At 40.4% G+C, this 23,287-nt stretch overlaps 1 protein-coding gene across 1 annotated transcript; it reads left to right on the top strand.

Annotated features, from left to right (window-relative positions):
- The first annotated feature begins 3,610 nt into the window (after positions 1–3,610).
- On the top strand, positions 3,611–22,070 carry LOC112964812 (BPI fold-containing family C protein-like). Its single transcript, XM_026063367.1, has 15 exons — positions 3,611–3,728; positions 6,072–6,183; positions 7,783–7,911; positions 11,201–11,356; positions 12,178–12,241; positions 12,329–12,389; positions 13,918–14,009; positions 15,229–15,402; positions 16,417–16,470; positions 17,455–17,625; positions 18,262–18,329; positions 19,254–19,296; positions 20,293–20,356; positions 21,399–21,475; positions 21,993–22,070. Exons 1-15 carry the CDS (start codon positions 3,626–3,628, stop codon positions 22,068–22,070), a joined length of 1,446 nt encoding a protein of 481 aa, XP_025919152.1. The 5' UTR covers positions 3,611–3,625.
- The last annotated feature ends 1,217 nt before the right edge of the window (positions 22,071–23,287 follow it).

Raw genomic sequence — 23,287 nt, 5'->3', positions numbered from 1 at the left:
AACTAAATGATTCCAAAGAGTGGAGAGTGCTTGTTTGTTTTCCATCAGCCCATCAGACAGCTGCCACTCAATATGGTTACCCATTGCTAACAGATTCTTTGTAGGCATTGCAGCTATGTTATTTATTTTGAAGCCTGGCACAGATTAATAATTCTCTGGCAACTCAGCTCCGAGGCTTTGAAAGCCTTTATGAAGGTTGTCTGCAGGCAGCCACACTCATGAAAAGCTGTGATAACAGGGCCCTTTCAGGAAGCCTCCTCAAGAGTGCCAGGATCCCAGAGATGCTCACAAATATAACACCTTGGGGGAGATGACCATTGCCTCCTATGGAATCTGTTTGAAAATATCAGTCAGTTAGATGGTCTGCTGCTTCTTGAGTTGGGAAGTAGCTAGCATTGCTTGCCACACTGAATGGTGGAAACCATGAGCCAGAACTTACTGGAGTTTTTCTTTTTCCATGGGTATTTCCAGTGGCCGTGGAAAGGAAGAGGGCACCTGTTCTTTTGTCATTTAGCAAGCTCCTGTCTATTTGTATCATCTGCTGGTTTCTGTGAGCATTCCTGCCAATACATTTCTCCCATTTACCATATGAATTTTGGATTCCTTTTCCCTCAGAGGTGGTTTTTCATGTGCAATATCACTGTATATGAAGGGTTAAAATCTTGAAGCTATCAAGTCCTTCTTGATTCAACGTTGTTGAGTGAGCTGCAGAAAACCTACCTATTCCTGAGCATACTGCAGACTAACTGGAAACAATGGAGCAAGGAAGAAGCTGAAAAAAACCCAATCCCCATTCTGTACTAACAGCAGAGATATTTGGGAAACTGAAGTGCCTTTCCTGGAGTGCAGGTTGGGTAGATATTTCATTTGAGAACTGTTTGTCTTGTGTTTGTTAAATACTTCTTTTCTGAATTTTTGTAAGTGAAAAAAATTCTGTGGGCGCATTGTGGGCTGCAACTGGGGCATTTATGCAGGACCAAGACCAGACAGTGATAATATTCTTTTTCAGAGGTATTCTAGTTGTTGGTCAGCTTAAGATAATATGATTTTATGGCTGAGATAAATCTATATAAGACAATAGTAATGACATTCTTCGTATCAGAAGCTTTCTTAGTTCTTAGGCAGGTTTCAGCTGTAATCTTTATTGCAAGTTTTATCTAAACTTTTTGCAGACTGTTCACAAAGGAGGACCCAAATGTGGTATCTGCAGACTAGTAAATAGAGTATTTCATTAGGGTGAGATAGGTACACAGACTGAAACAAAGGAGTTTTTCATCTTTTTCTCCTACGTAAAATGCTTGAATACTATACCTCTGAGAAGACAAAAGAATTAAGAGAATGATTTACATCACTGCTTGATGTAAATCCTTGCTTGATGCGCGCTCAGTTACTGAAGATACAAATCAGAGCAATTTGTCTGCCATCTATTGTCATCAACAATGCAATTGGCAGCTCTGATTTAGACTATCAGGCAGCTGACAGTTACCATCTTCTTAGCTCTGTCTTCCTCTGTCATCTGATTAAGCTCGTACAGTCAACCCTAGCATCTGACAGAGACCTGGGGCTTTGATGAAACCAGAATATCAGCCTTGGAGTGCAAAAGTAATGCCTCTTGGTTTGAGAAAGCAATATGAAATGATATTGTTTTCTGATGCCATGACAGTTCAGTTGCTGTTTGTTCTTTCAGCCTACCACTGTGGATACATTTAAGAGCCAAATCAAAACATGTAGCTGCGAAGCACAGTGGTGACTAAGATTGCTGTTTTCTGTTTCTCAATGGAAATGAAATTCAATATGAATGAAGTACCTCATCTGCATCAATGCTTTTAGAAATCCTGCTAAGTAGTTATCTAGTAAATATCTACATATTTTAATGACAGAAAAATCTGTCTTTCTGTTTTTATATTGATTTTTTAAAAATTGTTTGTCCAAATTAGGCTAGAAAAAGTAGCATGTTTACAGGAAAAGCTAGGACACTTTTTCTGAACAAGTTGAAGACTTGTTCTGCACAATATAACATTGCTCCCTTAAAGTAATTCTTTAGTTTGGATTGCTTAAAAATAGTTAGAGAAAACCAAACAGACATAAGAACTAAAGAGGGAAAGACCAGTTACATTGGAGATTTTCAGAATGTGTCACAATGTGGATTATGTTTTCAGAATGTTTTTTCCTGGAACCACTTTTTCCTATATAGTATCTTGAGGTAGCCTTGTAACAATTCCCTCAGAGAACTGGTATTAGGGAAACACTAATAACGTATTTTGTCTGTCTTACAGTTCAGAAGCAATATTTTGAGGTACTAGACAGATCTTGGATTTGTACCTGTTTAGAGTCTGACTTGATCAGTATTAATTCCAACACAGAAATAAGTCTTCCAGAGAATTTTTTTTTGTTATGCATTTGTATGTTTTCTGGCAGTTTATGGAATAAATTGTCAGAAATTATTGAGACAATGTGGATTATTGTGGAAATCCAGGAATGATCTTATAGGCTGGAATGACTGAAAAATTAGCAAGACCTTTTTGCTGTTTATTAGTTGATATGATTTTGTATCTAGGCAGGTACCATCCCATGATCACAATCTTACATGTTGGAAAATGGTATGCCACTTTGCTCCATGTTAATGCCAGGATAAAGTTACCATAGGCCCCAAACAAACAAGTCCCTAACACAGCACTTGGAAGATTTGAAGTTGTTTTGAGAAGCAGTATTGTTATTTCCTGGGAATCGAACAGTGGCTATCATTGGTCATTAGAGCCTTACTTCTGTACTAGAAAAATCTAATAGAAAAAATCATTTGTCACAGCTTTTTAGAAGCTCTTTCCAAAGGACACTAGATGTCACATGATTGTATCCCACCACACATCAGCTCACAGCCAGGGCTCTGCACTCAAAGTCAAACACTCACTATGCAGCAGCCTAGTATCATGAAATCCTTCTCTCTTCTGATGTGATCCCCATGTAGGTCTTGTGTGTTTTATATTTGCCAGTGCAGTCCTTTTTCACGTGACCTATCAACACGATTGACACTGTCTATCAACACGATTGACACTGTCAATCTCTTGTGTCTGTTAGGATTAAGTCAGAGGTTTGTGCGTAATAGGAAAGCAAGTTCTATAGGGAGACCTATTGTATTTTATTAGACCAACTGTTGTAGTTGAAAAACTTTTGGACTCACAAGTCCAGTATATCCTACGGTGTGTATATAAAAGGGGTGTCCTATAGGAGGACAGGCATGGGCCTCCTTGGCTGGTATTGCTCTGTCGTGTTCACTGTTGCAGGAGGTGGGTCAGATGGTAAAATAAATCAGCCAAGACATGGATGCGGGGAAGTGTATGGTGGAGCAGAACTGCTCAGTCTCACCAGCTGATGCCTACAAAAGCACTATCCAATTAGTTAGCATTCTTTGTCTGCTCCTGCAGTGATTTCCAGCACCAGACCATCAAGCTCTGCTTCATGCAGTAAAATCACTATCTAAACTTCTCTTGACTATCCACCCTTGCCCCAGCCTCGTTGAGGGAGCAGTGATGGATACCCATTTTTTGGTGACTTACAGTATGCATCACTTAAAATGAGCTTTGCATCATAAATGTTGTTAACAGGTCCCTGTGACAAAGGTGAAAAGATGCTAAAGATGTGGTATTCTTTCCTGCTGTGTTTGCTGTCCTTACAGCTTGATGCTAATCCTGGTCTCAAAGTGAGGATTACTCAGAAAGGGCTGGACTACGGTATGTGTGATGTTGCCAGAAGTTAATTTACAATAAATATTCTTTGCACAAAATACAGTTTCTTCATAAAGGTGCAGTGTTAAAACAAGGTCCTGAAATGTTGAAATAGAGCAAATAATTCCTTTTGTCATCTCGCACCAAGGGCACCCCATGTCTCTTCTCTCACTTGTTCCCTTCCTTTTTGTGAACCCCAGGTATGAATTTATCCTTGCATTGGTGTGTGCATTCTCCTACAATCCAACAGAGTGCTTCTGCTACACTCCTCATATTGACCTGCTTTCTTAGGACCAGCAAAAGGCAGTTGTATAACTGTTCCTTTTTAAAAAGTCTCCAAAACTTCATTGAAAGTGCAATATTTAATTGAAGATAATGAAGATATAGTTGGAAAAAAAGAACCTTACAACTTTGGAATGTCCATGTTGGGTCGCATAGCTTTACTCTCATTCCTCCATTTGGGTGAGACAGCATCTGCATCTGCCATTCCCTCAGAAAATCTAATAACCAGCTGCCATGTCCACAGTATGTTTTCCTTACTCTTTCTATTCCTGCTAGCTCTCACTGTCTTTTACCTAAGACTTACTCCATGGGTGTGGAGGGCATTCGGTACAATTTCAATTGTTTACAGAATTAATATTAATAATAAAGGTTAACAAGGCACAGATTCAACAAAGGCTGGGTCATGCTAAGGATTAATTTTCATTTATGTTCTGAACATGCTGACAGGTAGACAATGGACCTGTGAGATGAAAAGTAGAAGCTTAGGGTTTATGACTCTGAGATGAAAGCAAGGATCAGGTCCACTTATTTCTCCGTATGAGCATTGTTTTAAAGGCTTTTGAGGAGTTGAGAAGTGCAAGGCAAACATCCGTCATCTAAAACACAACTAATCTCCATATCTTCTTATGACACACAGGGAAGAGAGCTTTCTGGGGATCTCTCATGCCTTTAGAAATCAGAATTTAGAAATCAGAATTCAGAAATCAGAATTCCTGGTATTTCTTTAGTGTGAGCCCAGCAGAGCTGTGTTGATGTTCACCATGGCTCATGTTTGAGTGCTGGAGGAACAGACTGAGCTTGCTCACCCCTGCATTTGTGGTTGGGGATAAGAACAGGCAGTAACTGTGCTCCTCCCAAAGGTACTTAGTATCTCATACTTGAAGAGGATGGTGCCTGTCATGTGTTCTCTATTAATATGAGATTTGAAGGCTGAGGCAATAGACCCTGCCTGCTAATTCCTTGCCCGCTGCCAGAACCTGGAGAAAAATTCTATCTGGGTTCACTGGCTGCCTTCATTTATAGGCATGAAGGAGCTTTTGGTTACTTCTGTCAGACAGAGCCCATATTTTGCTTTGGATGCAAGAATTCTCAGGGAATCATAACTTAGCCCTCCTCCTTCATAAAAGATGCATTAAAAAAAAAGGTATTCCAATGCTGAGTTATCACTGATCTCAATTATTTTCTTTTTTAATATACTGTGAAGTTTGGAAAAAAAACCTAGATAGTTTCTGTTCAGCAACTGTGAGGCCCAAAGCTAAGAACCCCATGTCAAAAATATGATCTGAAAGCCAGGTATCATTCAGTGGTGGTGTCTTCAACAAAGATAAACAAAGAGAAAAAAGACAAGGTATTTGGGATTTAAAGATGTACTTGCTATTTATTGATGATAATGTCTGTGTGTATTATCGAAGCATAAGTAGCATTGAAACATTCAAGAAAATAGGGATTCCTTAAAGCAGTGAGAGAAGATAAGGAAATAATTCAGAGATCTGCAGCATTCTGTAACAGGTAAGGTTCAGTGACAAAACATAAGTACTCAGACAAAAATGGGAAGGGAACATTTAGAAGGATTGGATTTAAACCTCAAACAACTTCCAGTATACAAACAACAATACAGATAGTTCTGTATTTGACACTTCAAATGCATATGTTGACACTTTTTATGTAAGTAAAGACTACACATAGAAGTCATATTGCTACTTCTTAATTATCCTTTTCATTCAACAGATATGAGTCAATCTGAGGTAAATATGATGACCAAGTGTTTCCCAAGGCTATCAACATTGTAAGTGAAGTGAGGGAAGTATAAGTTTCAAAACCTGAAAAGAGTTGTAGAATAAGAGATACAACTCCTCAAAAGGGATCATCTGGATCTTGAGTTAAATGATTTGTATGTGAGGCTAATGGAGGTTATAATATAATAGCTGGAACTAGGTCTAGGTAAAAGTTTAAGAATCAGAGGTTTCTGAAAAAAATGTTAGAAGTGCTTAAATTATTTGGCACTATATCTCTTTGGGTACCTGAACCCTGTCTGAAAAGCGTATTCTTTCCTCTATGCCCTTGTAGGCAGGAGGATTGGGATGGAACTCCTGAAGCAAGCAATACTGAAAGAGACCTTCCCAAGCTGGACTGGGCAGGAGAGTTTCTCATTTGTTAAGGTCAACTACAAAATTTCGGGGTAAGTAAAGGAAATACATTTCAAAGCGCTAGGATGAAACAGCTTAGTGTGTGTGTGTGTGTGTGTGTCACAGTAGTGGCAAGGAGGATTTCCTTCCCCATCTACCATCCAGGATATGGCAATAATAATTATGTAGCCTTTTTTTTTGTTCAGTGTAAAATTTTTATGCTTCGTTTGACTCTACTACTGCCCGAACACTGATTCGTTTTATAAGTACTTCCTTCTACCACACCTAGAGGTGAGCTTTAGAGAGCCTCTGAATGAATGCCTTGGCTGTTTTTTAGTTGACTTGACTTGTTTCAAAGTTTGGGACAACACAGAAATAAGCATGACTATGACTCAGCAGGGGAAATTGATGGGGAAGAGGTGGCATTATTGACAGTCTGATACCACGAAGGACCTGTAGTAATGAAAAAACTTGTTTACATTTGGTGAGAAAAAGGGGGCAAAGGGATACAATGAAAATGTGTGCATGGGGATAGTATATCTGGGCTGACAAGGATGGAAGGGAAGAAAAATTACTTTTACGGGAGCTTTTTGGATCAATTTACAGTAGGTAAAATAGGAAAAAAAATCTAGGGAGCACCAGAACAAGGGTCCAAAGAGACTGGGGAATCTCTATCCTTGGAGATGCTCAAGACTCAGCTGGGCAGGGCCCTGAGTTGGCCCAGCCTTGAGCAGGGGATTGGACCAGATGATCTCCTGAGGTCCCTTCCAGCCTACATTATTCTATGATCTTCAAAATCCCAATTCATTCTTCTAACCATAGTCCTTGCAATTGGCCATCTTCCCAATGGATAATCTGATTTAGTTCACTGAAAAGAGGATTACTAAAGGCAGCCTTACTGCTGCCCAAGATTTTACTGGAAAATTATGGTCATTTTAACTAAAAGTAGCTGGTGCATTCTGCCCCAACAAAAGTAATGGAAGAGGCTGGATAGTTAGATTAAAGGCAATTATTTCAAGAGTTTTCTGCCAGATATTGGGAAACAATGAAGAATGTGAACTATATGATAAGATTGCAGTTGATATCTTTACAATGTTCAGCTCAATTCAGCCTCCCCAGCCCCCATAAGACAATACCCTTGAGTATGAGAAACATTTGTTTTGGCAGGGAAAACTTTAATATGATTTTGTTTTGAGAAATGGAGCTTCTCAAGGGCCGTTTGCTGAGGCAAGGGAGGGGGGACAGAATGAGGGAAGAGGGACTCTGATGTTCTTCCTTCAGCAAATGCCAGCATTCCAACAACCTGGATTTATTTATAAATGTACCATCTGGTTTCAACACATAGACTTATTTCCCTCAGCAGGCACATTTCACTTTGAGGAGTTTGTTCTTCTCCCTAGAGGAGGCTTTTGTTTTGGTCAGAGCATCCTTTTCCCCTGACCAGATATCAAGGGTTCCTTTTTCCAAGAATGCTACTCAGTGTAACGGAGCAGGTGTCTTTCTTCCCTAAAATTTACAAGGCTCAGTCATTTCTGAGAAATTCTTTTACTGAAGCATAGACTTTGCCTTCTATAGCAGAAGGGTTCCATAATCAGAAATCCTTCTCACCCCTTTGACATATGGTCTAATATCCCTCTTTCTGTTTTCTATAGGTTCAGAATTAATGCTGTAGATTTCCCAGAAACTTCTGCATCCTTTATTCCTGGCACTGGCATTAGTCTGTCAGTGGCACGTGCTTCTGCTACTATTAGTGCAGACTGGAGAATGAAAGCATGGCTGCTGTAAGTATTGTACAGTGTGATAGGGGATGTCTGGGAGAAGGATTACAATTGAATTTGTGAAACTTAGTTACTAATTAATATTTTTCAGGTCAGATATGCTTTATCATTTAACAACAATCTGTTTGGATAAACTTCTCAAGAAGGAAACATTCCCTGCCAGCTAATGCTTTCATTTGTTAAAGATTCTACCCCTAAGGGTGTCTCTTTGGGAAGTATGAGGTTGAATACCTGTGGAGGAATGGTTAAGCGAGAGAGGGCATGATCTGATTGGGATGAGCAATCCCGTTCTCAGGGTAAGGGAAGGAATGTAGGCCAAGGCGAGCGAGCCTTGCAGCGGCCGAGCGAGCCTTGCAGCGGCCTTGAGCACTACAAAAGAAAGTATTCACAAAACTGGTAAACAAGTCTGGACGGAACTAGATTCCATAAATGTCGATGGAGCGCGGACAGCAACCTTGCACCAATCATATATCCGCTTTATGCGCGTGGACAGAAACTGTAACCAATCATGTAACTATTGCTAGCGCATGCGTATTGCTTGTCGATATATATACTTTGTGTAAGCTCTAATAAAGGGAGAACGACCATACTCATATTGAGACTCATCGTTAATCCGGGCCCGTTCCCCCCACTCCGACAAATACCTGTTAATACGCTCAGCTTGTCCAGACTATATGTTACATGAATATTCAGGATCACAGAGTTTGCAGTAACAATGTTTGTTACTTTCTGTGTACAGTATGACTGAAAGGTTGACTATATAACTAATTATCTATTTGCCAGTACTACTGTATATTATTTTCCAAAGCGTTTCTATTAAAAGGAGGGTACTATTGCAACACTGAACATTCAGAAGTTAGGAAATTCCAGAATCCAGGTCACTTTGGAAAACTGGCTTGGCTTCATGAGCAAGTGCAATATATTGTCTGTAATGACATGACCACATACTCTTTTTTCCACTTTTTTCTTACCTCAGCATTTTTGCTGCATATTTTTAATATAATATTCTAGATTTTCATTTTATTCAGGTGAGGGGTGAAAACTTCTAGGATATCAGCAGAACTTGCAAAGTGTTAATCTCAACAAGTTGGGTTAATGGAGTAACTGTCAACAGCAGTAGGCGTTACTCTATTTATGAGCCATAGAGTACAGAAAGATGGATCACCAGACTGCCAGTTCACAGCGTGTCCTGTTTTCACACAGTTCTGCATTCAATATAAGGTACTGGTGGCTAGAAACTGCTGTAACTGTGGCCCCAGCCTGTCTCTGTTCCTTCTGTCATACTGGTATTGTATGGAAAAGATACTGTGTTCAGCAGGGCAGATCAACTGTTCCCAAACATGAAGCCGCCTCTCTTTCTTACTGAAGGGTGAGGACCTGAACATAATCTGGAGAGACCCCAGAAGCATAAAACTCCAAGAGCTTCACTTGCAGCAAGGGAGTCAGGGGGCTGAGATACATGGTGGAGGTGGCCAAAGTCAGCTTTGTTGGAGTTTAGGATGTGATGGGGTTTTCTTGCCTTTTTGAGCAGCAGAGGGACCAGTCTATGTTGTTCTGTTCAATATTAGGTTCTATGTCTGGCTATAGTTGAAATAGATCCAGAAGATGCCCCACTCTTCAGCCCCTCCATTCCCTAGCCCTACATGTTGTCCTCAGCATAGTAAAGAGGGCCCAGCTGAAAATGAACTTTCCAAGGGAGGCCTTTGACAATCCAGCCCTCCTGGGTTGTTTCCACGGTTAATAAAAGGTGGATATTATTCCACTTTTTAGGCAGTATCTCTGAGTTCCTAACCTTCACCGTAGATCTCCTCTTCATTGTGTCCCAGAGCACTCTACCAGTCACAAAGTCTCCTGGCAGGCCTTTTGCTCCCAGAGACCCAGAGTTGAGATCCTGCCTCCATGAATCAGGATTCCTCCTGAAGAGAAGGAGTTAAGGATGCAGGAAGGAGGACTTGAGTAGCTGAATTTACCCTGGTCTCCCATGCAGTCAAGAAAGGGAGGAGGAGGCAGAGAACATGACCCTGTCACTGGAGTATGGGGAAGACTGGGTTGGAAGGCATCTCTGGAGGTCATTTTGTCCAGCCTCCAGCTCAAAACAGGGTGGTCACCAGACTAGATCTGGTCAGCTATCTAGTGGCATTGTTTAACCAAGGATGGTTCTACAGCCTCTCTATATAACCTGTCCAGTGCTGCACTATCCTCCTTGTGAAAGTGTTTTTCCTAATGGCTTATGGATTGGGGTTTTGGTTAGGGATTGGAAAAAGAGGGTCTGAAGAGTGGTGCTTCTTCCTGACAGCAATTTAATGCAGAGGTATAGACAGAGAGTTGTGGAGGTGGAAATGGCAGCAGTGATAGGAGGAATTCTGTGGCTGGGAATGGTACTCACTGGTCTGCTTAGAGGTTGTGTATGGCTTTGGGTTGGGTTAAGATTCATGTTTCAGGATTAAAACCTCTACTCCCAGGATTTTTTCTTAGCCAGAAAAAATAAAGAGGAAAGTTGAGAGACTCATGGGTTGAGCTTCCTGTCAGGTTAGGCTTTTTCTAGTATGGTGCAACCATTGTAGTAATGCCAGAGCCTGGGAAAAGAAAACCTGAATAATTGGGATGAAAGGGTGAAAAGTGATGCTTTTGGTGCCAGTTCTGATCTTTCAAATGAGGTTTTTATAAGGCTGTTCTAAAATCATTCAGCTCTCTGTATCCTGCTTGATCAGTCTACGACTCCTAACCGTAGTCCTAATGCCTAAATTTGCTGGAATGTGCAGAATAATGATTTTTTCTTGGGGTATTAGTAGAGATTTTTACAGAGAGGAAGGAGAAAATGAGTTTGGGGCAGGGCAAAGAATGGAGGAATGTGTATATTTAGGAGAGATATGAAAAATTGTTACAGGAAAGAAGTGGAAAATTTGCAAAATTGAGAACCTCTGGAGTATATATTTATTACCTAGTTGGCTTCTTCTGTTGCAGTCCCAGAGGCTTTTAGGGAGATCTGTCTTGAAATATTTGAATGGATTAATCAGCAAATGCATCAGAAAGTCACTGAGAAATTGCGACATTGTTGCAGACTCGCCAAATCCTGCATAACGCTGGAAAATTCATGTCCTGAAAATTCATGCCTGTACTCTGGTTTTGAATGTCAGGCATGTCCCTATTCTACGTTAATTCGTAGAAAACTCATTCTTTATTCTAGGTGATAGAAGCAAAGTCCTGTCAAACTTACAGGTAGTTTCTTGAATTGCTCCTTTAAAGCAGATGTTTCTTGACTGAGTTTTTGTTTTTGTTTTTGTCTGAGCAGCAGAGACCAAGGAGGAATTACTGTGTCCATTTCAGGACTGTTTATGGCAGTTGTTTTTGAAGTGTCACGGGACAGCACAGGACGCTTGTCCATGTTGGTACACAATTGCCAGCTGATCATTAATAGCATAAAAGTCAAGTTAAATGAAGGATCTAGGTAAGTACAAGAGATTTTCTGATTACTTTGCGGGAAGTATCAGGGTTTGTAACAAAAGGACCACTTCTCAAAATTTAACTTTTAGGGATTCAGTTACAGGACACAAACAACTGTTCAAGGCTATGAAAATAGGTTTTTAAAAGTCTGTTTTCAAAAACAGACTCCTTCGCTGACTGTGTAAAGCGTGGGTAGTCTACACTTTCCTTTTGCATGTGCTGACAAATGGGCTAACCAGACACTGCATATGAAAAATTTGCCATGCAGGTGTATTAAAGAGCAGAAGATTGTGAATGGAAATTTGCAGTTATGAAAGTGTATCTAGACTGATGACGCATTTTGACAAACTGACCTACAATTTAAGAGTAAAAGTTTTTATTTCAAAGTGGAATATAAAATAATGGTTGCAGTTCCCCTCATGTTGATTTGCTAGAATGTTTTCTCATCTTACTCAAAACAAAAATGTGGATAATGGAGCATTTTTTTGCTAACATGTTAACACGAACATTCACAACTTTGCAGATTGTCTTCTCAGTAGCAGTTATGAGACTGAGAAACCCTAGCGTCTGAGATTCGCAAGTTAATAAAAACAATCAATTGCACAGTCTGCCAATCTAATTGACGTTGATGCCCCAATCTGACAGATTTGCATTTCAAACAGTTGCTTTCTGACCTAGACTATTCTAATGTAGATTATTTGACTGTTAGCAAATTTGGATATTCAACTGTATATAGAGCAAATGTTTACATGAGTATATTATCTTTTACCATGGATCAAAATATCTGATTTTTGAAAGTCTCTGTGTTCATTTATTTTCCTCCAGCTGGGTCTATAGCTTCCTATCGGGTTATCTGGAGAAGACCATTAAGACCAAATTGGATAAAAATGTAAGTCTGCAAAGTTGGTTTCAGCTAGTGAAGGGTGGGGTTCAAATACAGCCATTGCTTTACTGACTTCTCTCTCTTTTCATATAGCTCTGCCTAAATATCAAATACAAAATTCAAATGATGGATGCACAGCTTAGAAAGCTTAAGGGTGAGTCTTCGATATCAGCTTTTCATTAAGTAATTTTCATGCTACTCAGTTTGTAGCCTTTTTATTTGGTGCCAAACCCAGTAAAATGTTGCTGTGTTCATGGTACAAAAAGTAAAGGAAAAGTGCTGCCGTTATTCTGTGCCTTAGCCTATTCCAGACTCCCACCTAGAAATCTCTTGCATGCACCTTATGTAGAAAATTCAGATTTCTTCTGTGCCCCTAGCAGGTCATGTGTAATCTTTCAGCCTGGTATGGCTCAGCTCTGTTGTTTCATTAGATTTTGGAGGTGAAAATTATGATGTTAATCCTTTATGCTCTTGGTACTGTGGATGCAAGAAAAACTAAGTTAACAGTAATCCACTAAAGAGCTAGCAAACATCCCATTCTGCAGTGCAGTCCTATCAGATCTCACAAACTTAGCATTTCTTGGTTTGAACTTAAGTTCACCGAGGTAACAACATGCTGCAGGAAGACAGTGTCACACCAGGCATATTTCTCTTCACATCAGTAACAGTTCCTATGTCACTCTTGCAGAGACACTAAGACAATAGAGCATCTATGTTCAAAAAAGCATATAAATATGAGATTTTCACTACTATACTCAATTATTATCTGTACCTTTTTTTTTTTTTTGCAAGAATAAGAATATTTATTTGTAGTTTTTGCCAATTCAAATTCACCTAAGTCATCTAACTGGGGCTGCAGAGTTCGGTCCCGCTCTTCACTTTGCATTGTGGATATAGCTATTATCTGCTCCATATTCAGAGGCAGAATAAGTAGGCTTTTATTTTTCCTAAAATGACTTGCCGAGCACTGGCAAATATTACTGAAAACGATGGTACTCAAGAACATTGTCTTACACAGCAAGTACCCAAACACTCAGGTTAAGTGCATTTTAGTCTGTGTTGCCCTATTGAGGAGTTTAGTCTCTCTGTGAATTCACTATTTCCCTTTAAAATTGTCTGATTATTTATAGAGTATGAACAGACTTTATACATAAAAAATAACAATCAGACTGAAGTTGCATGTGAGGACCTTTCAGGAAAAAAGTCTTCTATCAGATTGTCCGATAAAGTGCCCTCTATTGTTGTGAACAAGCATCCTTTGTCTTCAGCACTGATAGGTGCAAAAATGTGCTAATGCCTTCTTTCAAAGTATTTAGTAGTATTTACCAGTATTGCATCATAATCATATGGCAGTTCAGGTTTCTTGTACAAACACATAACAAAAATAGGGACCCCGCCCTAGATACTTCTTCCTTTACTCCGTAGGAGCAGATTTGTGAAGAATGTATTCAGTGGTGGAACACCAGGAACACAAATCCTAAATCTGGAGGGATCAGTAACTTTTCCAGAGGGAAAACTCTCGCTCTTTCCCTTACAAATTTTTGATTTTCTTCTACCTTCTCCCACCATTCTCCTTCTTCAGATTCCTCATTTCCAAAATGCCTTTGCCTTATCTAAGCAATAACTGTTTGAGATATGTTTTTGTAATAATGGCTGTTTTGTTTTGTCCATCATTTTTCTAGTCTTAAGCCAGATTGATGCCTTTGCACAAATAGACTATTCCCTAGTTAGTTCTCCAACAGTCTTCAAATCACACATTAACCTGGATTTGAAGGTAATTTGTCTTTAATATCCCTGTGTTCTCTCCAAGATACTTTTGGTTCTCTTTTGTGTTGGTTCATTTTCTTTCACTATGGTCTGACTCAGACAAGCCTCTCTACTCTTTAATTAGAAGAGCAATATGACATCTGGGCATTTGGGGCAACAGCTGTTGTAGAAACCAGATATGATTGTTTAATAAATTAATGGTGTCAATTGCTTATCCAAAGTTGATATTTAGAATTAAATTATTTCAGAGTTAGAGGTGCTTCATAAACATTACAAAGTGTTCTTTAGATATGCAGCCCTCCCACGACTGCTTGTTCTTTGCCTATTACCAGTGATACATAATTCTTGCCAGCTACCAATGTAGCTGTGGTTGCGGTTCAAAGCATTTGATTCGATATGGCTGAGGGTCTTGTGTAGCTATGGGTATGCCCAAAAAAGACTCTTCTCACAGAGAGTCCTTGAGGAGCACACAGCAGTTCCTTTCTCACCTCTTTTTCACCCTCTTTGGCAAGAGATATCCCAGCAACACCCAGCTGTTCCAGCAGCCCAGACAGTCCTTGTGATTTAGAGCATCCCCATGACTCTCAGAACTGGTTTCAGTTTAGAAAGATGTGCTAGAGCTATGGCTGATTCTCTCCTTCGTGGTTATTTTGTTCAGGTAACTTTTACCATGCACAAAAAAAGACTGCAAGCAAGATATACACACTTTAAGTACAAAGCAATTATTTATCAGCTACTATAGCTAGCTAGTACTTGCATGCTACCTGGCTAATCTTTAACATGCTCACACCCCTGTTGAGACATCCGATGAGTCTTTGTCAGGCAGTTATAAATCAGGTAAGGGAGCATTGGCCTTCATTGCTCTTCAGAACAGGCTGATTCTTGCTTGCAGCAAGAGAAGGAACACTGGTCCAGAGGATTTTTGTACTGTCTTCTAGTTGCAGTTCAGAATACTCATTTGAATGCTCAAATTTGAACTTTGAAAGGATGGAGACCAGGTGTTCTCTGTGGCTCCTGTGCTTTTCCAAAAAAACTTGAATTTGTTAATTTTCAGGGCATATCACAAACTTACTTGTTTACTTCAGGTTTTCTTTAATATCAAGCATTTCTTCAGGTTAGGAAGAGAGAATAAGGATTCTTGCTGTTCAGCCACTGTTAAGGTAACCAGTAATTCTGACAGATACTGATTTTTATAAGTATAAATACTTAATAATGACTCTTTGCAGGGCACAGTCTATCCAGTAGGAAATCACACAGACCCTCCCTTTGTGCCAGCTCCATTTGCTCTCCCAAACCAGGGTGATTCCATGCTCTACCTGGGAGTCTCCAATTATTTTCTTAAGTCTGCTTCACTGGCTTACTACAGAGCAGGGGTCTTCAACATCACCATCTCCCAAGAGGTGAGTATAATTTGCAAATGATAGAATTATAAGTAACAGCAGCGTGGATAGTCAGCAGAGGAGTTTCACACATCATTTTGCAGAGCTGTTTGCCATCTCATAGAGATTTGGGTCACTCTTCTACCACTTCTAAGAGTGAACCATGACATTCATTCTGTATTTCACCATTTTCTATAGTCAGAGTGTCTCTCAGGCCTAACTCTGAAGTTCTTGGCAGCTCTAGGCAAGGAGTGACAGTTACGAATGTAACAGAGCCTGCGTGCAAGGCGTGGCAGAAAACGCCAAAGAAAGCCTTTCTCTGCACAGATTGCAGTGCTGTGTCCAAGTAGAAGAAAAAAGGTGCAAGACAAGAAAAAGTGTGCTTAAATGCTGCAGTCTGTTGCATGAAGGCCCACAACAAATGAACTGGATGTGCTGAGAGCTAGAACAAACTATCAGACTTAACAGAGCAGCAGAATGGGACAAGAAGCAGGTACAACAAAACTGAGCATTCAGTTGTGGGTGAAGAACATGGAAGCCTTCTCCCAGAAATACTTTTTCCACACTGGCATTGTTAGAAAGAGTTGCCTGAAAGTTTTGCTGACTGAACCAGTGCTAAGAGGGTCTGTATAAAAAGTGGTGACACAAATGGCATTGACACTGTCACAGAGGTCGGCAGCAAAAGGGCAAATGGTATTTTGACTCCTGCCTCCAACTGATTCACTATATACCATCTGAGAGAGCCCCAAAGACAGAAAGTAAGCAGGATGACAGGTCTGTTCTTTCAAAGGATAATGCTTGCTCTCTGTCTGGTACGTGCTTCTGAGATGCATCTGTGAGACATCTGCAAGACATCTGCCTCTCTTTTGTCCCAAAGAGCACTGTAGCTTCCCGAAGAATCATTCTGGGGCAAGGAAACACTAAATCAAAATATTGATTATCTAGTACTGAAATAAATGGAGCATGTTTTTTTTTAATGAAAAGCTAATTTCCAAGCTGACATGAGATGATCTAATTTCTTTCATTTGTTTACAGCTTGCTACTTCTTTTAACCTAACTACAGCCATATTCAATGATTTTGTTCCTCAGGTAGGTACTTGTATTTGCACAGACCTTTAAGAAAGAGCAGTAGCTAATTTCATGTGGATATTATTTATGTACTAGCTCATTTCCAAAAGTTTGGAGGAGACAAGGAAACTGAGCTGGTGTATGATTAATGGAAGATTCAAACATACAGGTCCTCATAACTCCATGTTCTTCTTAATTCTGTATCGCACTACTCCTTAATCACCCTCTGCTCCCCTCAAGTATCAGATTTGCTGTCAGTCCCTGAAACAGTTCTAAAGACTAAGTGGTAGCCACCTGTGAGGTCAGTCTCCCTTTATGCCTGTTAAAAGTTAAAGTGTATCTGCTATCAGTAGCCTGACTTCTCTATGCAAAGATACCTGATTTAGGGCTGCTGAAGTTTACCAAGAATTGGTATTAGGACAGTAATAGGCATGAAGAGCAAAGTTCATAAATCTGATGCAGAAAATTAAGGTAGTATGAGATGCTTTAAAAATGCCCATTGTGACAACATTCTCTATAAGATTATGAAATCTGGCATCTATGATATCACAAACTGAAGTTTTGTCCTCTAGGAGTTTCTCAATTCTTCAAAAGATTGGCTCTTTTGGAAGCCTGCCTGCCTTCCGAATTCTTTATATGATCATGATCTTTTTCTTTAACGTGAATCACTCATTTTCCTCATTTTTTCAACACAGAGTGCTAATTCCCTCCTTTTGAAACACAATTTTCAGGAACAGCCCTTAAATTATTTCTCCAAACTTGTTCAATATCAGTGGGTCTAAAACTTTGTCATTTTTACAGTCTCTGAAGCTCAGAGTTTATGCCATGCTAATTTCATCATTTCAGTTAGTGTAGTTATAATGCAGTTTTTTGATTATTTGGTTAATTATCAAGAGATTCGCATGTAGCATCTGATTATGATGTATTCAGAGAAACCACAGTTTAACAAAAATCTCTTCTGCAGAAACTCAGCATTCAACCTCTTTTCTCTTTGAAACTCAACAGATTGCCGTGTATTACATAACAGCACATCCAGTGCTGTTGAAGCTGATGGCTACATCACCACCTGCAGTCAGTTTACAGGCAGATGGATGCAGCCTACAGATCACTGGCTGTGTGGATGTATTTGTTGTTCTGCCAAATTCAACCATACAGTACATCTTTACAGGGAATCTAGTAAGTAATGTAAACTGGAAGGTAACATTCAGGCCTGGGGCTGAACAAATCACACAGTTATCTTCCAAATCCTTTGAAAGTCATATGGGTCATCATAACATAGAATGTAGAGGCCTGCCACAAGCATGCAGACTGTTCAATTGCATTTGGCAGGGAGGAAGTATGCACCAAGTATTGCAGAATTTAATATGCAGGTGCAAGGAGCAAGTTGTCAAAGCCCTTTTTTCCATGTGGGGTGGTTGAGTCATTCTTCAGGAAGAATGAATTGTAGCATATGATAAGCTTGGTTGTCTGATGTTCAGTCTTCCTAACTCATTTGTTACAAAATAGTTCATTGTGTCTCCAGACATTTTTTCATTAGGTTGAAAGTGAACCACTTACGTTAGCCACACAAAAATTTAAATGATCCTAATGCTAAGCAGGCAATCAGGGCAGTATTATAGGTTAGCTCATGCAATCCCTGTTGCTGGCAGAAAGCAGCAAACTCACAAAAGATTTCAATATCTGTAACGACCAAATAAAAAGTTTAGATGCTGTGTTCCCAATTACAAAAAGCAATAGCATTTGTGCCTTCATCTAAGACAGGATCTTATGCTCTGTATACAGTCACAGAAGACTTTTGTTTTTTCCCTGCAGACAGCCAGTACCAGAGCTAATCTGACAGTAACCAAACAGAAGTTGATTATCTCATTACTTCTGAAGAGGTAACCAAGGAAAATTCAGAAAGCAACATTAATGATCCCAGCATTAGGACACAACAGAATTTCATTGTGTCAGCCTGACAGTGCTTGTTTCACCATGAGAAAAAGAAAATTAGTTACCATCTTTCTCACAGGGACTCTAAGATACTTTGACTGCTTGGTCCAGATCTTGCAGATGAAATATAATGATATTTTGGAACAGCTGTGTCTTTTGTGCAACGTGATGCTACCTCTTTCTGTAGGTTAAACACCATTCCAGACAAGAATGTTTGATTTATTAATTATCTTAAAGGCATCTGTTTACATCTGTGCTGATATTGGAGGATGAGGTTCAGCAGTTTATTCTAAACCCTGTATCTGTTGCTTCTATGCTATGTCTGAGGGTCATAAACAGAACTGCCATAGTGTAAACACTGCACTGAACCACTGTAGCCAGCTCTTTGCATGCACTATAGCCAACTCTCTGAATGCCTTTTCATGAAGGGAAGGTTTTTCTTCATAAGTCTTGTACTCACAACCTAGGCCTACACATGACCATAGAAGGAGATTAATTTCTGAAAGATCCCAATGATTCTAGATCTGATTTGTAATTGTATCAATTTTGATTAAAAGCTGTTGGGACTCAGAAAATCTTTGGCAAAGTCAAATGTGTGAATCAGCATGAAATCAGTAAAAAATTGCAAAAATGAAATTAAAAGAAAGTGCAAATTCACACTGCTGCATAAACTTCTTTTAGGTCCCATTTCTGCACATACCTTAAGCAGCACCATAAGAAAAAAATACATTTATTCCTTTCTGTGGACTGCAAAGTTGTGTTTCTTCTAAACTATTTATTTCATATGGCCTCACATCTTCAAGCAGTGACTGAGCATAACTTGTGCCTTCATCCTTTCTAGTGAATCCTCTTCTTTCATTTCTTTCCCTCAGGCTCCAGTTCTCCCTGCTGCACTCCATTGCTAGCTTCTCTGAGGTAAGGTGGTGATTTCAGTACCTAGGTAAGGCAGCTAAGCCCTTCAAAGATAGAAACAATTCATCAGAACTTTGTGCCTGCAGAATTTGTGGACTGTCCTGGGGATGTCATCTGCCACTGCTCTTTCTGCTTTAAAATAGTATACTGTCTGCTTTTCTTTTCCTTTCCAGTAAGGAAAAATACTTCTTGGAGTGTTTTCTCTCATCAGAGGCACCAAAACTTGCAAAGTTATTACAGTGTAGCATGAATTGAAACAGGGAGAAGGGTCTGCCTGGGTCCTCGTGACCTAGCAAACTGTCCTAGTTGATTCTGCTGGCTTCTGTATCCAGCAGCACAAAGGCAGGCATGGGGATAGCACCTCTTCTAGCAGTTTCTGACAGCCAGCCTGAATTCACAGCTGGATTGAGTAGGCATAGCAGTTGGGGTGAGCCCAAAGTCAGATTTAAGCTCGGTTTCAGGAATTATCATAAATCACTTCAACCAAATATCATAAAAGGCAAGTAAAAAAAGGGAGTAAAAGAAACACCGTGACAGTGGTTAGACCATTCACCACAGACAGGTGGTCAGTGCAACTCTGCAGCAGCTCTGCCCAAACTACATCTTTAAGTGAAGGGAGGAGGACAGAGCATCAGGATAGAGGCAGGTCTTGCCGTCCAAAGAACAGTTCAGTTCTGAAAACTGACTGCTGGAAGCTGAAGTGAGGTTAAATGTATTTCATTCATATAGCTAAGGTTCAGCCCGATACTTAACATAAAGAAGAAAAAAGACTTCAGTTTAAAGTATTATAAGAAAGATGGACATCCTGTTGCAGTGTATTGCATCATCCAGCTGCAGATCAGAAAAAAAGATCTTTTTCACTTGAAGTTTTCTCTGCCAAGTTCTCTTCTGACTTTTTTGAATGTGACTCCAGCTCTAACTCTCTCTCTCTTCCCCTCAAGCTGCAATCCCACAGGCATCAAGAAATAATCACCATATGTATTTTCCCTCTTACAGCAGGTCTCACTGGTGGAGAATTTTCTGTCTTATGCTTTACAGAGTGTAGTGATCCCAGTAATCAATGGTAAGGATTGTGGCCAGTTCCTGAGCATAGTTGGTGGGAAAGAGAGGCTGAAACTAAAAAAGAGAGTCCCCGACTTTAAGGAATGTGTTATGGGAGGTTTTCTGTCACTTTGGCTACACCTGGACAGGTCTACGCTGTGCTGGACTTCAGGCCTGGTCACCCAGTCACCTGGACCAAAGGCTGGGACAGAGCATGTCTCAACTCCCTTCCAAACACTGTGCCTGGGTTTCCTTCCCACTGAATGCAGCATGGCAGCAGAGCTGAGACATGCCTGTCTCATCCTGACATGGAGTCAAGCCATAAGCAGAGAATGCCCATGAGCAGGGAAGCTCAGAAGTATGCCTGCATCTTGGGGTCTAGGGGTAGCCTGTCACATCATCCCTTTCCTCTGCTTCTGTCCTCCCGCTGCTGCCTCAGGCAGGGCGAAGAGGAGAGTCAGCTCTGTGGGATGCAGAAAGAGTTGATGAAGAAAAAGGGGAAGTGAAGCTGGAAAGGAACACAAGCATCTATAAACAGGGAAGAGTGCAGACAGTGCCAATAACAGGGGGCAAGGAGATTGCTGTGGGAGAAGGTGAGCTGTTGATGAGGAGAAAGGAAAGGGAATGGAGGAGAGGAATGCAAAAGTCAGATTTTAGAAAAGCAAATAGGAATAAAGCTGGGGCTTAATCCAGGAAAGTAGGGATAGGTGAGAATAGGAGAACCAATGGGACCAGAGGATCAGATAGAGAAGAAAATTAAAGGAAGATAGAGAACAAGTTGGGTGGGGGAAAACAGAATGCGTGGGTACATACCTGGAGAGGAGCAAAGGCAAACAGATGCCAGTGTCAGACAGCTGGGGAGACTGTGAAAGGCTTGTATGCTACTTTTTTTACAAGACTTTTTGTTCTTTAACAAATATGAGTAATAGATCCCTTTCAGGGGCATGGTGGTGGCTTTTTAATTGGAAATTGTAAAGTACATTGAGTTCCTAATGAAAGATGCTTCTAAAGTGCAAGTGTTTTATTATTACATATAGATGTGTTTATATTTGTCCTTTTTTAAGATAAACTAGGAAAAGGATTTCCTCTTCCTAACTTGGCCCACACTATCCTCATCAGACCTGTAATAAAAATAAATCAGGTAAGAAGCCTGATTTCTTGTTAAAGAATGTTGCTTCTTTTTCAGACCTGTGAATTTATGTGAGTGCACCTGTGTTGGGTAACTCTAAATGTAGCTAATATTAAAACTTGACTATAGACTATAAAACCCAAACTCTGGGTCAAAAATGAGCCCCTATGCAGATTTGAGTGGTAGTAGGTTATAAAGGATCCACTGGCCCTTTGGGGAATGCTAGCAATATAAAAACATCACGGGACAGCTTTGCTATCCCCAGCAGGCCAGAGGAGCATTGAGCGATTGAGTCCTCATTATTCTAACCATCTTATAGTGGAGGAAAGCCCATAGGCAACCTGAGTGCTGTTGTGGTAAGTGCTACCTAGTCTTTTGGAGGGTTATTTTACATTAGAGCCCATTCTTATCAACTAAAATTCATGAGGCATAAAGCCACCCTTGTCCCTTGGGATCTAGCCCCAGAGTACTGACCCTGAATATGTCCATCTGAAATTTAAGGTAATTTTACATGTTCTTCTTTCCTCAGGGTCATCTGGTGATTTCCACTGATGTTCACTACAAACAAAAGGGAGGGGGAGATGAGGACCTTCACAGTCACTCCTAATGTCCCTTTACATTCAAACCTTAATTATAGAAATGAAGTCTTCCTTCTACTAGCTTGTAGAATGTTATAAGATTAGATGCATGCCTTTTGGTTCACTCTTTTTAATGTTTTAGTAAAAGCTTCTAACTTTTCACCAGCTTCATCTGTTGCTTTTTAGTACAGCGGGTGTGGCTGGCACAGTGTTAGGGGTGTTTAAAGTCTGATGAGGAGTGACTGCTTCTTACTAGTGTTATAGACACCAAGTGCTACTAATTTTAGGGACAAGTTCTTGCATTATTCAGCTTATCTTCATTAGTTTTAGCAAGGCTTCAGGTATAGAATGAGATCTTACTCTTGGTGAGTAAGAATTTCACAACTTTTCCCTGGATACCATGAGTGGGAATAGATTTATGAAATGCAGTGAATTATTATAGAATTACGGAATCATAATTTAGGTTGCAAGGGACCTCTGGAGGTCATCTAGTCCAACCCCCCTGCTCAGAACAGGACTAATTAGATCAGATCAATCAGGGTTGTGTCTAGTTGAGTCTTGAACACTTCCAAGGCTGGAGATTCCACAAGCTCTCTGGGCAACCTGTTCTGCCTTTTAACCATCCTTCGAGTAACATTTTTTTCCTAATATCTAATCACAGATTTTCCCATATTCCAACTTGGTCTGTTGCCTTTTTCCTATCACCATGCACCTCCAAGAAGAGTCTGGCTCCGTCTTCTATGCATTCTCCAATCAGGTAGTTGTAGCCAGCAATAAGCCTTCTAGTCTCCTGGCTGAATAGGCCCAGGTCTCTCAGCCTCTCCTTGTATGTCATATTTGCCAGTCTCCAACCTTCTTGGTGGCCCCTGCTAGACTCACTCCAGTATGTCCATATCCTTTTTTTACTGGGGAGCTCAAACTGGACACAGCACTCCAGATGCAGTCATACAGGTGCTGAATAGACAGGAAGGATCGCTTCCCTGGATCTGCTGGCCCCACTGTTGCTAATACAGCCCAGGATGTGGTTGGTGGCCTTTGCTGTAAGGCCATGCTGCTGACTCATGTTCAACTTGTCCACCTGGACCCCCAGTTCCTTTCCTGTAAAGCTGCTTCCTAAACAGTCAGCCCCCAGCCTGTACTGCTGCATGGGGTTATTCCCTCCCAGATGCAAGATTTGTTGCTTGCTCTTGTTGAATTTCAAGAGGTTCCTGTCAACCCATTTCTCCAGCCTGTCCAGGTCCCTCTG

The sequence above is a fragment of the Apteryx rowi genome, unplaced genomic scaffold, assembly GCF_003343035.1.
Source record: "Apteryx rowi isolate R43461 unplaced genomic scaffold, aptRow1 scaffold_1001, whole genome shotgun sequence".
Taxonomy (NCBI): Eukaryota; Metazoa; Chordata; class Aves; order Apterygiformes; family Apterygidae; genus Apteryx; species Apteryx rowi.
Note: the sequence above shows the minus strand (reverse complement) of the source record. Positions and strands in the feature narration are given on the sequence as shown.

Bases quoted from the DNA above. Each gene is read 5' to 3' on its own strand.
- LOC112964812 (XM_026063367.1), top strand. From the start codon at position 3,626: ATGCTAAAGATGTGGTATTCTTTCCTGCTGTGTTTGCTGTCCTTACAG. The intron at 11,357-12,177 runs GTAAGTACAAGA...ATTTTCCTCCAG, and splicing joins AAGTTAAATGAAGGATCTAG to CTGGGTCTATAGCTTCCTAT. The intron at 21,476-21,992 runs GTAAGAAGCCTG...TTCTTTCCTCAG, and splicing joins CTGTAATAAAAATAAATCAG to GGTCATCTGGTGATTTCCAC.